General features: G+C 39.0%; 1 protein-coding gene across 1 annotated transcript in view; it reads right to left on the bottom strand.

Annotated features, from left to right (window-relative positions):
* ZNF280D (zinc finger protein 280D) overlaps positions 1-15,038 on the bottom strand; it is a 113,970-nt gene that overhangs the window by 50,986 nt on the left and 47,946 nt on the right. Inside the window, exons 7-8 of the mRNA XM_008143177.2 lie at positions 9,746-9,916; positions 9,499-9,608 (exon numbers count right to left, since the gene is read on the bottom strand). Coding sequence (XP_008141399.2) covers positions 9,499-9,608; positions 9,746-9,916 — 281 coding nt within the window. The remainder of the gene's footprint in view (positions 1-9,498; positions 9,609-9,745; positions 9,917-15,038) is intronic.

Genomic DNA, 15,038 nt, shown 5'->3' with positions numbered 1-15,038 from the left:
CTGACTTTCAGACTGTAGAAGTTATTCTGAGTCATATGTGATACTTCATTCTTTTCTGAAACCAACAAAATAATCTAGTAATCTATAGTAGAATGTGCTGCGAGATTTATATTCTTTAAACATTTCTAATTTGGTACATTTATAAAAGTTAAATTTAACTTAACTACCCATTAATTATGATATGTATAACAAATGATTAATTGCTTGCTGTTCTATTTTCTTTTTTAAAAAAATACAGAAAAGTAAGATAGGATCTTCACAGTATCTTTTAAACAAGGTTTCATATCCTTATAAAATAGCTGAATTGATAAACCACTGACAACTAAGAATGGACAAGGTGAATTGAACTAGGTTAAAGGATTTAATAACTGAGAGGACAGCAAAAATATCCTAAACAAAATACTCAAAAGGCAAGACAGAAACTGAAGAAATGAAAACTAGTCTTGATTTAAGGTTTTACAGGAGGACAGGGTAGTTATGGATATGCACGGCTGTCCTATGGTCCAAGATCAATTGGTCATCTTTATTAAACCCTAGCCCTTCACTATTGCCCCTGGTTTATCCCTTCTTTTCATGGGTTAGACATTCTGCAATATTAAAAACTTTATTTCAATATACTATAATTTGACAAACAGCAGACACCATCTGAACTTCATTCTCATTCCTTTCCATTGATAGACCATGCTCTGTTACTTATTCCTGTCCATTGATAAATCATGTTCTGTTTCTTTGTTAGTACTAAAAAATTTAGATAGGATTTTCAGAGCAAAGAAGATAGGTACCATTTTTAAATAGTAAAATAGTACTTCCCTATATGATTATCCTAGGTAAGTCTAAATTTCCCCCTTCTTTTTCTGGGATTCATCCAAAAGCCACAGCAACCAAATTCTAAAAATTTTATTTTCATTGAAACTAAGTGCCAGACTAAACTCCACAGACTCCACATTGAAAGCACTGCTCAAAGCAGCCAAGTTCAGACAGAAGACATGCAGTTGGACGTAGATCAACTCAGTCAAAGGGCCTCATAGTAAAGATCTTAGAAAGCCTCAGCAAAAATATACATTCTAAAAGTGAAAGGCACATATTGAAGTCCAAATCTATATCCTTTGTTTGCAAAAATGGGTATGGGTGCCGGCGCAAGGAGAATGGCAGAAGTCCCCCAGGACTCATTTGGTAGAGAGAAGTAGAAAAGGCAATGCTACTTATAAAAGCAGACACACAAGTCACACTTTCAGGAAGCCTTTTGTCCAGCAAAGAGTAGTAGGCTGTGAGATTATACTGGAAACCTATGCTCCTCAATAGGAGCCTTGCACAAAACAGTTAGCCCAAGAAATCCAATTTGTTCAATTATAGGAACTTATATCTACTGGTAAACAAAAATATTTTAAATTAAAAAGAAGGAAAATGTAAATTTCTGACAAAAAAAAACTGGAGCAGATGCATGCAAGATGGTTAACAGGCTAAAAATTTTGCTATAGTTTGTAAAAAACTTAATAAAGCAATTGTGTCTATTTGGAAGATCACATGGGCAAGAGGAAATGGCAAGACAAAAAGAAGAAAAAAGAGAAGCAAAACTGAGGTGGAAAATCAACTTAGAGAGATAAAGACAAAGTAGAAAGAATAGAATATAGTGGTAAATAGACACTGTAAAATAAAATAAAATAAAATAAAATAAAATAAAATAAAATAAAATAAAATAAAATAAAATAAAATAAAATAAAATAAAATAAAATAAAATAAAATAAATAAAATAGATGGCACGGGCTAGTAATGAGAAAAACATATAATTGCTTTTTAAAGAAAGAGTTAAAACTACTAGAAAGAAAATGACAGCTATGCCAGACCAAAAACATTGAACAAATATACTGGACAACACTCCCCAACAAAAGAGCAAAACAACTTTATGGAATAAATACTTAAAAATATAAATCAAGAAAACTGCATTAAAATAAAGGAAGACACCAATATAGAAGTTGAAAAAAACATGTATGCTAGAGAAGAAATTGACCCAAAATTTACACTAACCAGTACCAAGTCAGGTTAGTATAAATTTATCAGTCTTCCAAAATAAAAAATCCTGTAAACAGCCAGGGCAAAACATCAAATTACTTATGAGCAGCAAACTAATTAAGGCTTATCCCAGATTTCTCAACAGCGACATTCAATATTGTAAAACAGGAGCACCACCCATAAGATCTTCAGATTGGGATCCAACTTACTTTATATCTGGCCAAACTGTTTTTTGTTTTGTTTTGTTTTTTTTTTTTTTTACAAAAATGGAATACAGTGAACACGAAAGAACTCAAAGAATGCTGTTCCCAGGACCTTCTTCAGGAAATTACTAGAGAATGAACTTCAGCAAAACAAGAAATAACCAAAGAAACCATGACAAAAATACTAGTGATGAACACTGAATATTTACTGTAAAAGAGGTATTAAGACAAATGTGGAAATAAGGTTAAGAAAATCAAATGCAAACAAAGGATATAGCTTTGTGCTTCAATATGTTTATTTCACCTTTAGAATGCATATATTTGCTCACAATAAAAAAATGATACATCCAACAAGTAAAAACTGGGAAGGAGATAAAGGACAATGATTATGAAATTGAGATAGTTCATAGAGTGTCACATATATGCTAGCAACACATCGAGAAATATCATTTAAAGCTATCAAATAAAGTAGTATACGTATGAGAATTTTTAATTATAGAAAGGTAAACACTAAGTTGTAAAGTCAGGTAGGAAAGGAGAAGTAAAGATAGACGGGTTAACAATAATTTTAATAGTAGAAAATGGCCAAAGGAATAGAGTACTGGAATTACATTAACAAAATTATGAAAGATAAACAGGAGAACAAAAAAAAAAAATCCAAACTACATATATACATACAAAGCAAGCACATAGTGAAAAGTATTTTAAAAAGATAGGATAACAAAAAATTGTGACGAATGGAATGAAGATCATATAAATCTATCATCAGAGAATATCTATCTATCCTATATAATAAAGAGGTAATATGCAAATTGACCATCACTCCAACACACAAGATGGCTGTCCCCATGTGGCCAAAGATGGCTGCCTCCATGTGGACACAAGATGGCCACCACAAATAGCTGGCAGGAGAGGGCAGTTGTGGGTGATCAGGCCAGCAGGGGAGGGCAGTTGAAAGGGACCAGGCCTGCAAGGGAGGGTAGTTGGGGGCGACCAGGGCTGCAGGGGAGGGCAGTTGGGGCGGGGGGACCCAGGCCTGCAGGGGAGGGCAGTTGGGAGGGACAAGGCCTGCAGGGGAAGGCAGTTGGGGGCAACCAGGCCTGCAGGAGAGGACAGGGGCAACCAGGCTGGCATGGGAGGGCAGTTAGGGATGACCAGGTCAGCAGGGGAGGGCAGTTAGGCTGGGAGGGGACAGTTAGGCATTAATTAGGCTGGCAGGGGAGTGTTTAGGGGGTGATCAGGCTGGCAGGCAGAAGCAGTTAGGGGCAATCAGGCAGGCAGGCGAGTGGTTGGGAGCCAGCAGTCCTGGATTGTGAGAGGGATGTCCGACTGCCCCCAAGGGGTCCGAGATTGGAGAGGGTGCAGGCTGGGCTGAGGGACACCTCCCCACCCCATGCACAAATTTCATACACCGGGCCTCTAGTTATATATATAAAAGCCTAATATGGAAAGTGTCCCCTCGGGAGTTCGATCATTCGCTATGACATGCGCTGACCACCAGGGGGCAGCGCAGAACAAAGGAAGGCCCCAGCCAGCATCAGGCAGCCAAGGAAGGGAGGCCAGCCACTAGGGACCTATCCATGCATGAATCTCATGCACTGGGCCTCTAGTGTTTAATAAATAAATTTAACTCAAAAAATATTTTCATATAGGATTGCAAGGGAAAAACAAATATGCTGAAAGCAAGACACATATTTAAAACAAAATGATGCAGAACTGTTAAAATAAAAGGATAAACAAAGAATATATCAGGCAAATGGAAACCTTAAGAAAACAAGGGTTATAAACCTAAAAGGCATTGAACATTATGACAAGAAAGGACATTTTATAAACATGATAAAGGATGTATTTACAACATAGTTATAAGAGTTAGTTTTATATTACAAACAACAGCATCAATGCAATCTTAACATGGAAGTACAATAATATATCAAAGAAAATACTGGTAATCAAATATGTAGACTGAGGTATGGTGTTTTCTCAATTCATGACAGCTCAAGTAGACAAAAATAAGTGAATATATAGAAATATAAATAATGTAATTAATAAGCTAGATATGATACATAAATATAAAATGGCCTAAAAAATACAGTATACCTACTTTTAAGTTTCCATGTAACATTAAATGGCACACACACTTTCAAAAAAGAAAAATTATTTGTGAGAACTTGGGTTTCATTAACTGGCTATAAAAAAGTGAGAAAAAAAGCCCATCTCAAAAAATTTCCTAAAAGTAAACAAAATCACTATTTAAAGCTTAGTAGTCCAGGTATGAGGTGATATTTCATTGTGGTTTTAATGTGCATTTCTCTGATATTAGTGACTTTGAGCATTTTTTCAAGTGTCTCTTGGCCATTTGTATGTCCTCTTCGAGAAATGTCTATTCAGGTCTTTGGCCCATTTTTTAATTGGATTATTTATCTTCTTTTTGTTGAGTTTTAAGAATACTTTATAAATTTTGGATATTACCTCCTTATCAAATGTATCATTGGCAAATATGTTCTCCCATTCAGTGAGTTCCCTTTTCAACGTGACACCTATCAGAATAGCTATCATCAAAAACTCAACAAGCAACAAGTGCTGCCGAGGATATGGAGAAAAGGGAACCCTAGAGTTCACTGCTGGTGGGAATTCAGATTGGTGCAGCCACAATGGAAAACAGTATGGAGTTACCTCAAAAAATTAAAAATGGAACTTCCATCTGACCCAGAAATCCCATTTCTGTGAATATATCCTAAAACACCCATCAGAAAGAATGTATGCACCCCTATGTTCATAGCAGTATTATTTATAATAACTAAGATTTAGAAATAGCCCAAGTGCCCATCAGTAGATGAATGGATAAAAAAACCGTGGGACATTTATACTATGGAATACTATGCAGCTGTAAAATAAAAGAGGGATCTTTCACCCTTTGGGTCAGCATGGATGGACCTGGAAAATATTATGCTAAGTGAAATAAGCCAAAACTGAGAAAGACTAATATCACATGATCTCACTTATTTGTGGAATCTAATGAACAAAATGAATTGACCAACAAAATAAGACCTGAAGCAGGGAGGCATGGAACAGACTGACATACCTCGATGGGGGGTTTGGGGGACAAGAAGAAATAAATCAAAGAACTTATATGCTTATTGGCATAGCCCATGGAGATGGGCAATTGCGGGGGAGGGAGGATAGAGGCAAGGACGAGAGGGAGAAAGGGGTGGGGGAAATGTGAGATATCTATAATACTATCAACAATAAAAAAAAAAATTAAAATGTTTTTAAAAATTAAAAACTTTAAAAAAAGCTGAGTGGTCCAGCACATGGTCTCAGATAAGTAAACTGTTCATATTACTGTAAAATATTTGACTTGCATTTCATGTATTTTTCATTAAAAAAATTACTGCCGAAACTGGTTTGGCTCAGTGGATAGAGCGTCGGCCTGTGGACTGAAAGGTCCCAGGTTCGATTCCGGTCAAGGGCATGTACCTTGGTTGCGGGCACATCCCCAGTAGGGGTTGTGCAAGAGGCAGCTGATCGATGTTTCTCTATCATCGATGTTTCTAACTCTCTATCCCTCTCTCTTCCTCTCTGTGAAAAATCAATAAAATATATTTTAAAAAATTACTTAATTGGTATAGAAAAACCATTTACATATAATCTAAAAATCAATTTTTCAAAATGGAAATTATTTTAAAGATTTACTTAATTATTTATTTATTTTAGAGAGAGAGAGGAATAGAGGGAAGTTGAGATAAAGGGAAGGAGGGAGGAAGGAAGGGAAGGAGAGAGAGATCAATTTGTTCCATTTATTTACACATTTATTGGTTGATTCTTATATGTGCTCTGACCGGGAATCGAGCCCACAACTTTGGAGTATGGGGACAATGATCTAATCAACTGAGATACGGGGCCAGGACCATTCAAAATGGAAATTATTATAATACTAAAACATTAACTGATATATAAAAATGCATAAGCAACAAGGTAAAAACTCTACATACTTTTAAACTTCCCTGTCCTAGGATAACTATATGATATAAACACACAATAAATTATTCATATTAGAGTCAACTTAATTCAGTATGTCTTAGAGACCTTCTGATATCATTATTTATTATAGAAATTCATCCTTTAAAAAATGCTGCAAAGGGTTCTATTATATGATACTGTATAAAGTTTTGATTGTTTCTAATACAGTAATCACAAATAATGTTAAAATACATTTTGGAAGTAAAGCTACATTTTGAAAAATAATTGACAGTTTTCCCAGGTTCATAAATATATATATCTATATGTACAATTTGTAAACAAAATAAAAAGAAAATAAAAACAATTGTGTTTACCTGTATATGCAAGATAAAAAATAAGCTAATACAATTTTTTTTTTAGTGTTTTACTGGTAAAACCAGGTACATAAGACAGGAGTAAGTTTTTTATTTGTATGCTTTTGTAAATTTTTTTATTTTTAATCATATGACTGTATTACCTACTCAAATAATTAAATAAAGATAAATAAAGAATTTAACCCTTTCTTTTTTATTTATATACAAAACGTAAAACATTAAGGTAACTAATCAAAACATTACATAGATAGGAAAATTGAAAGCACTTGTACAGGTTAACCTATTCCAGTGATGGCGAACCTATGACACACGTGTCAGCACTGACACACGTAGCCATTTCTGATGACACGTGGCCGCTGAGGCGGCCGCATGCCGAGGATGAAACATTTGCTGCTCCTGAGGATGAAACATTTGCGAAATAATGTTTTTTCCTCAAAGTGACACACTACCCGAGTTATGCTCAGTTTTTTAGCGAAGTTTGACACACCAAGCTCAAAAGGTTGCCCATCACTGATCTATTCTAATAAAAGCCTATGTGGTCGTCACGCCCTCATGCCGTGATGCCCTCATGCCTTAACAATCCATCACCAGGAGGCTGCGTGAGCAGAGGGCGCGCACGGGTAGGCGGGGACTTGACACTGTGTGCGTGATGGAGGCAACACCGGGGGTCCCGCGGCTCTGCGCAGCATGGAGGCAGGTCCCGGCGGCTCCACGTGTGACACCCAGCTTGAGTCTACCTCTTTGGGGCAATCCATCAAGGAGCCCTGGATGGGTGGGTAGGGCCTACCTCTTTGGGGAGATCGATCACAGGGCTCCCGCACTGTGAGAGGGCACAGGCTAGGCTAGGCTATGGAACCCCCCCAACTGCACGAATTTCGTGCACCAGGCCTCTAGTTCTCATATAAGAACAAAGCACAAACTACAGTTATCAGGGTCTACAATTTAGGAGCTGGAAGTACTGACAGTCAAAATAGTTTTGTACATGAATATATTGTATTTACTATTCCAAATATATTACCTTTTTCTACTTGTTTTGTAAAACAAATTTCAATAAAAATTTGTAAATCTCTTAAATAGTGAAAAAGAACTTTTTCTTAGTTATTTCTTTACCATTGCACCTCTCCTTCCTTTTCTTCACATAATCTACACTGCCTTTTCTTTCCTTTTACTCCTTCCTGACATTTATACTGGGCATGCAAGAAGAATACAGGCTATCTTTACAAAGACAGAGCAGAATACTATAAAATGTAATAAAATATTTTAAGTGAAGAGTTATCTAAATCTCATATTTCATTTGTACTTTGCAGAATTTTTAAATCTAATTTTAAGAGCTTCCTGTACCAATAATAAGCTCAAATTGTTTTGTAATAATTACACAAACAATATTCTGGATTGAGTTAAAACATTTATTTTATATGAAATGCTCCACCATTTGAATTTTATGTTTGAGTGAAAATTAAACGTAAAACTCTGATTTTGATTGTGACATGTACATACTAGCATGGATGGACACAAAATTAACTGAAGAAACTGTTAAGTTATACAAAATGTTTAACATAAAAAAATGTCAGCTTTTTAACGTTTGAAGCATGGCATAATCTAGTAAATAAAATAATCTGATTAACGCATTTTTATTTAAAATTAGAATACAATAAGCATCGTATATAATAAAGAGGTAATATACAAATTGACCGTCATGCCCTCACAAGATGGCTGCGTAGGACCAGGCCAGCAGGGGGGTTAGTGAGGGACGACCAAACGACTGAACAAGCAGGCTACATGGGGAAACCAGGCCAGCAGGGGGGTTAGTGAGGGACGACCAAATGATTGGACAGCAGGCTGTGTGGGGTTACCAACATGGCAGGGGGATGGGGGGATGGGGGCAGTTGGGAGCAACCCGGATGGCAGGAGGGGGCACTTAGGGGCGACCAGGCCAGCAGAGGGGGGCAGTTGGGGGCGACCAGGCTGGCCGGGGAGGGGGGCAGTTAGGAGCAACCAGGCTGACAGTGGAGGGGGGGGGAGATGGGGGACATTAGGCCGGCAGGAGGGGCAGTGAGGGGCAACTAGGCTGGCGGGGGGTGCAGTTAGGAGCAACGAGAGCGACAGGGAGAGGGCAGTTGGGGACAACCTGGCCAGCAGCGGGAGGCAGTTAAGGGTGACCAGGCCAGCAGGGGAGTCAGTTAGGGGTGATCAGGCAGACAGACAAGCAATTAAGAGCCAGCGGTTCAGGATTGTGAGAGGGATGTCCCCAGGATCGGGCCAAAACAAGCAGTCTGAAATCCCCCCAACGGGTCCTAGATTGGAGAGGGTGCAGACTGGGTTGAGGGGACCCACCCCACTGTGCACGAATTTTGTGCACCAGGCCTCTAGTTCTATATAATAAAAGGTTAATATGCAAATTGACCGAACGGTAGAACAACCAGTCACTATGACGTGCACTGACCACCAGGGAGCAGTCGCTCAATGCAGGAGCTGCCCCCTGGTGGTCAGTGCACTCCCACAAGGGGAGCGCTGCTCAGCCTCAAGTCAGGCTCACAGCTGGCAAGTACAGTGCCAGTGGCGGGAGCCTCCCCCGTCTCCGTGGCAATGCTAGTAGGGATGTCGGACTGATGGTTTAGGCCTGCTACCCATCAGTCAGACATCCCCCCTGGGCTCACTGACACCGAGAGGGCACAGGATGGGCTGAGAAACCCCCGAGAGCAAGATTTTGTGCACCAGGCCTCTAGTAAATTATGATGTATATGAACTTAATTTTTTAAATTTAATGATTAAGAAGGAATTTTAAAATCTTCTATGAAAATAATCATTATTCATATAAATTTTTACCTGTTATATGGAAATATCAATAGGAAATTTCTTATCTAAACAGCTGAACCATTAATTACTATAAATCAATCAATATTTTTAGGGATTTGCAAACCTTTTTAAAATCAAACTTTGAAAAGTTTTACCTTCATGTGATTTTTCAAAGGATCCAAAAGATTGAAATGAATATTGCACTTTGGACAAGCTCTTGGAAAAGGTGTTCCATTTTTAGATTGAGTTGATGAGTTATTTGTACCTAAAATAAAGTCAAAATGTATGGTTCAAGATTTATCACTTTTTAATCTTAAATAACCACTAATAGTTTGTAAATTTACTATAATTTCTAAATTGTATGTATATATGTCTTTCTTATATGCCACATTTCATATTTACCTTTTGATGACATAGCCTGGGGAGATGTCACTGAAAGAGACTTAGCTGAAGGAAATACAGCTGAAGAATTTGCTCCAGAAACACTTTCACTGGGCTTAGACTTTTTTGGATTAACACTGATTACTTCAGAAGTACAAGGACGTTTTGGTAATAACGAACTTTCATTCACACCTACAATAATTTAAACAGTGGAAAAAATATTTTTAAACACTTTAGAATATTGCTTATAATTAAATAAAAATACTTTAGAGCTAAAGTAAAGGTATTATAACTGAATTATTATATTAAAAATGACAATAAATTATAGAAACTGATGTGATTAAGTCAGGAAAATTATGCAAACGTCTATATATACTCAATTCATAAAATAATATTTCTATGCAAGAAAATATTACTTTGAATAAATATATAAATAGCTATGCTGAAAGAAGTCAGACCAAAATATATCCAAAAAAATTAAAATTAAAGCACAGAGAATATTCCCAATTATGTTCTTACAAATGAATTATCTTTAAATGGGTAAAGACATTAAAGTTTGTTTAAAAATTTTTTTCTTTTATTCTAAACATTTAGAGACTCTTTACAAACTTTTGATTTAACAACTTAAAATGTTTAATGAAAAGTTAAGTTCTTTTCCCATCTAACAAAGAAGTAGTCTATTCATGGTTTCAAATTATATTATCCATTTATTCCAAAGTGAAATCAACTTCTCTTGAGTGCTAATAATTCATTCATTCATACAAAAGGACTCATAATGAAAGGAGTTAAGTTTTGAAGTTATGTTCCCAGAGCTTCATGGGCTCCTCTTAGGGACAATTATACATGTATGACTGAGAAACTGACCTTTTATTTTTTATAAGACTGTTACATAAAATTATGTTTGTACAAAGATTTCATTTCTAAAAAGAATTTTAGTTTAAAAACCATCACCTTAAATCTAAGAGCTATTAGTCTTATTCCGAGCATTATCAAGAAAAATGAGGAAATTTAGGCCAGGTAAAAGTTCTGAAAATAACATACAACTGTTCTTAGTAATAAGAATTAGAAACCTGCACATCATATTTTAATGCTCCCAACTATACACTAAAAGTAGAATAAATAAAGTAAATATATCAGAAATATCCCAGCCTTGCTCCCATAAGACTGTCAGATAATTTATCAACAGAAACTTTGCAGGCCAGAAGGGATTGTCAAGAAATATTCAAAGTGAGGAAAAGCAAAGCTATCATCCTATATAATAAAGAGCTAATATGCAAATGGTTGTCACACCCTCACACCGGGGGACCTGAGGCCATGACTCCTCGCCCCAGCGCCGGGGGACCTGAGGCCGCATCCCCCCCCGCCACTTGGCGGGGCTTGACAGGACACCTGAAGCTACAACCCCTGCCCAGTGGGGCTTGATAGGGGACCTGAGGCTGCGCGACCTGAGGCTGCAACCCCCACCCAGCGGGGCTTGATGGGGATGGGGCCAGCCGGGTCTCGGTCTTGTGTGATTTCAAGGCGTACATGGGTGGGCGGGAACTCAACTCTGGGTCCCAAAGCATCCCCCAGACTCTGATAGGAGGGAGATTTTCATATATATTTTTTACTAATTTTCTTTCATCGTTGACACTTCTATTATAAAGGGCAAATAGCAATATTAAAATACTTGCTCTAGTTAATTCCCTGTTAATGTGCATGAATTTCATGTACTGGGCCACTAGTCTATATATATAAAAGCCTAAGTGACCTTTCAACCGTTTGACCAGTAGCATAACACGCAATGATCACCAAGGGGCAGACACTCAACACCAGACATGGAAACATGAAACAGACTGATGAATTTCAGAGGGAAGGGGGAGGGTGGGAAGAGATTAACAAAGATCTTATATGCATACTAGAGGCCCAGTGCATGGATTCGTGCAGCGGTGGGGTCCCTCAGCCTAGCCTGTGGGAATCGGGCCAAAACTGGCAGTCCAACATCCCCCAAGGGGTCCCAGATTGCGAGAGGGTGCAGGCCAGGCCGAGGGACCCCACTGCGGCAGGAATCCGTGCACTGGGCCTCTAGTCCTACCTAATAAAGAGGGAATATGATAATTGACTGCCACACCCTCAAAGATGGCAGCGCCCACAACCACAAGATGGAGGCGCCCAGTCCCCTCAGCACCACCGGGGCGGCAGACATAAGGCAAGACCAGGCCCGGGCCCGCTGCTCCGCACACCTGCCTCCAGAGTTCTCCAGTCCCCTCAGCCCCCAGCCTCCCAGGGCCGGCCTGAGGAGCAGGCAAGCCTCGGATGGTGGCTGCCCAGCTGCCCAGGGCTGGCCCGAGGCACAGGCAAGCCTCAAATGGCGGCTGCCCAGCCGCCCAGGGCTGTTTGAGGCTTGCACTGCCAGCAGTGGCAGTAGCAGAGGTGTGATGGGGCGTCGTCTTCCCCTGATCACCAGGTCGCTTCCCCCCCTGAGGGCTCCTGGACTGTGAGAGGGTGCAGGCCGGGCTGAGGGACTCCCCCTTCCAGTGCATGAATTTTCATGCACCAGGCCTCTAGTTCTATATAATAAAAGGCTAATATGAAAATAGAGTGAATGGCGGAACATCCAAACAACTGGTCACTATGATGAGCGCTGACCACTAGGGGGCATGCAAAGAACACAGCGGCTGTCGGCAGCAGGCAGCAGAGCATGGAACATGGCAGGTGTTGGCCACTGAAGGATGGTGGAGCAGGTGAGCAGGGGCGCCAGACCAAGGCGGGGCACCAGTCACTATTATTGGGGCAAGCCTCTGGTGGTTACTGAAAATTCTTTACTCACGCGTGTCGTGGTCCCACTTGGCGCTCGCACCTGCTGCTGACAGCGGCCCCGCTTGCACCCACTACCAGAGCCACTGCTCGCACCTGCATCCAGGGCTGGCCCCAATCGTTTGGTGCCTTCAGCGGGTGTGAGTGGCTGCTGCTGCCCCAATTACCCCTCAGGGCTTCTCCACCTACCCCTGCTCCTGAGGGGTGATTGGGGCCAGCAGCCACCTCTCGCACTCACTGCCAGCACCAGAGCAGCCCCCAGCCCTGCTTGCACCCGCTGCTGGTGCTGGCCTCAATCGCTCCACGCCATCAGTGGGTGCAAGTGGGTCCAGAGCTGTCAGCGCATGGGAGCGGCAGCAATGGAAGCGGAGCTGCCAGCACTGAGGAGATTGGGGACTGCGGCGGGAGGGGACAGGAGGGAGTGCAGAGGATGGGCCAAGACCCACCCCTGTGCCCACCACAGCCTCGCAGCCTACAGTTCCTTTCAAAGTGCACGAATTCGTGCACTGAGCCCCTAGTTTAGAATAAAATGACAGATAAAGAACTTCCCAGGCAATAAAAAGCTAAAGGAGTTCAGCACCATTAAACTAGTACTATATGAAATGTTTGGGTCTTGTTTAGGAAGAAAAAGAAAAAATATATAAAAAATATGAACAATAAAATGGCAATAAGTACAAATCTATCAATAATTGACTCTAAAAAAAAAACAAGATAAACGAACAAGCAGAACAGATAGAGAGAAAATTTTGACACTTGCCAGAGCGTCATGGGGTTGGGGGTAAGGGTGAAAAAGGTGAAAGGATTGAAAAGTACAAATTAGTTATTACAGAATAGACGTGAGGACATAAAGTACAGCATAGGGAATATATCCAATATTCTAAGAAGTATGTATGGTGTTAGATGGGTGCGAGATTTATTGGGATGATCACTTAGTAAGTTATGTAATGTCTAATCACTGGGGTGTACACCTGAAACTAATATATGTCAACTATAATTGAAAAATAATGATTTACAATTGGAAATAAAAAAATAAATATTCCAGGCTCTGTCACTGACTAGCTATATGTATTCTTGCCTTATTAACTTCTCTGAGCCTCAGTTTCCTCTTTTGTTATTATACCTTGTTTTACAAAGCTGTTTTAAGATAAAATAAGATAGAGCCTTTAAAGCACCCAACAAAATAGCTGTCACACAGAAACCATTCAGTAATAAATAATAGATATAATCATTACTAAAAAATATTTCAGATCTTTAGAAGAAAAAAAATTATTCTAATAGATTCACCTATCTGCTTTTTAATAAGGGGAAACATGTCAGAAAAATAAGCCATTATATTAATTGGCTCCTCTGTTTCATCCTTTGAGCTAACATAAAAATGATTTTTTTTCCATCTTCAAAGCACATAATTACTAATGGCTATACTATGGAGACCTGGGAAAGATTTTGTAATCACAGCAGCATTCTCATAAGATGCTCAGGTTACTTGAAAAGCCAATGAATACTGGTATTTTGGATTAAGCACCTGATTATATAACAGGCTGAACAATAGAAATAAAACTGTTTTACTTCAAAAATGTTTTTAACATAAGAAATAAAATCCCTCTGCATTTAAGAGTTTTAAATTCAGACCATTTAACTTATTTATCTCTGTTGTCTTTGGTTTATATTGTTTCCTATACTCAACAGCCCTTTCTCTGCCAGTAAAAATCCTATTCTCATTCAAGATCAAGTTCAAATCTAATCTCCAGCATTCGTGATCACCTAACAGTGGTCAGTTAATCATGCTACTGAACACACAGTACATATTGTCATTCACAGCAACTATTTGTTGTCAAGTCCTTTAAAGCTCATAATGCATTTTCACATTGTATCTTATTTGTACTTCAAAAAGCTCCGAGTAAAATAGAGAAAGAATTAAAAATTTATCTCCAAATGGCTGATTCCATGTCTACAGAATGCATTAAATAAGAAAAATAAGAGTTCCATTTTAATAATATGAGAAAACTAAAGTGTAAAGACTTGATAAAGACTACAAAAATCTCAAGACTAACATTTCTAAATCATCCTACTTACTGCTCAGGCTGAAATCTTTCTTCAGTAGGAAATTTAAAGATTAAGTGCCACTGTCCTTACTGCAAGAAGTTTCAAGAATTCAGACCTTTCCTATGAATAAAGTCCATGTGTTTTATAAAACCCGACTTAAGACAACTATTTTTTTTTCCATGTTCCTTTTGGTTCCTACCTATTTTTTATTTTTATGGATTGACTTGAGAGAGGAAGGGGGAGGGGTAAAAGGGGAGAGGGAGGGACAGAGAGAGGGAAAAGAGAGTGACAGGAAGGAGAGAGGGAGAGAGAGAGGTTTGTTGTTCCATTTATTTATAGATAAATTGGTTGATTCTTGTATGTGCCCATTCAGGGGATCCAACCTGCAATCTTGGCATATTGGGACAAAGCTCTAACTAACTGTATCGGGACAAAGCTGGTTCCTACCTATTTCAAAAACTAGATTTCTACAAGT

This window comes from Eptesicus fuscus, chromosome 5 (genome assembly GCF_027574615.1).
Source record: "Eptesicus fuscus isolate TK198812 chromosome 5, DD_ASM_mEF_20220401, whole genome shotgun sequence".
NCBI classification, from domain to species: Eukaryota; Metazoa; Chordata; class Mammalia; order Chiroptera; family Vespertilionidae; genus Eptesicus; species Eptesicus fuscus.
The sequence above is the reverse complement of the archived record's forward strand: the minus strand, read 5'-3'. Positions and strand labels throughout refer to the sequence as shown.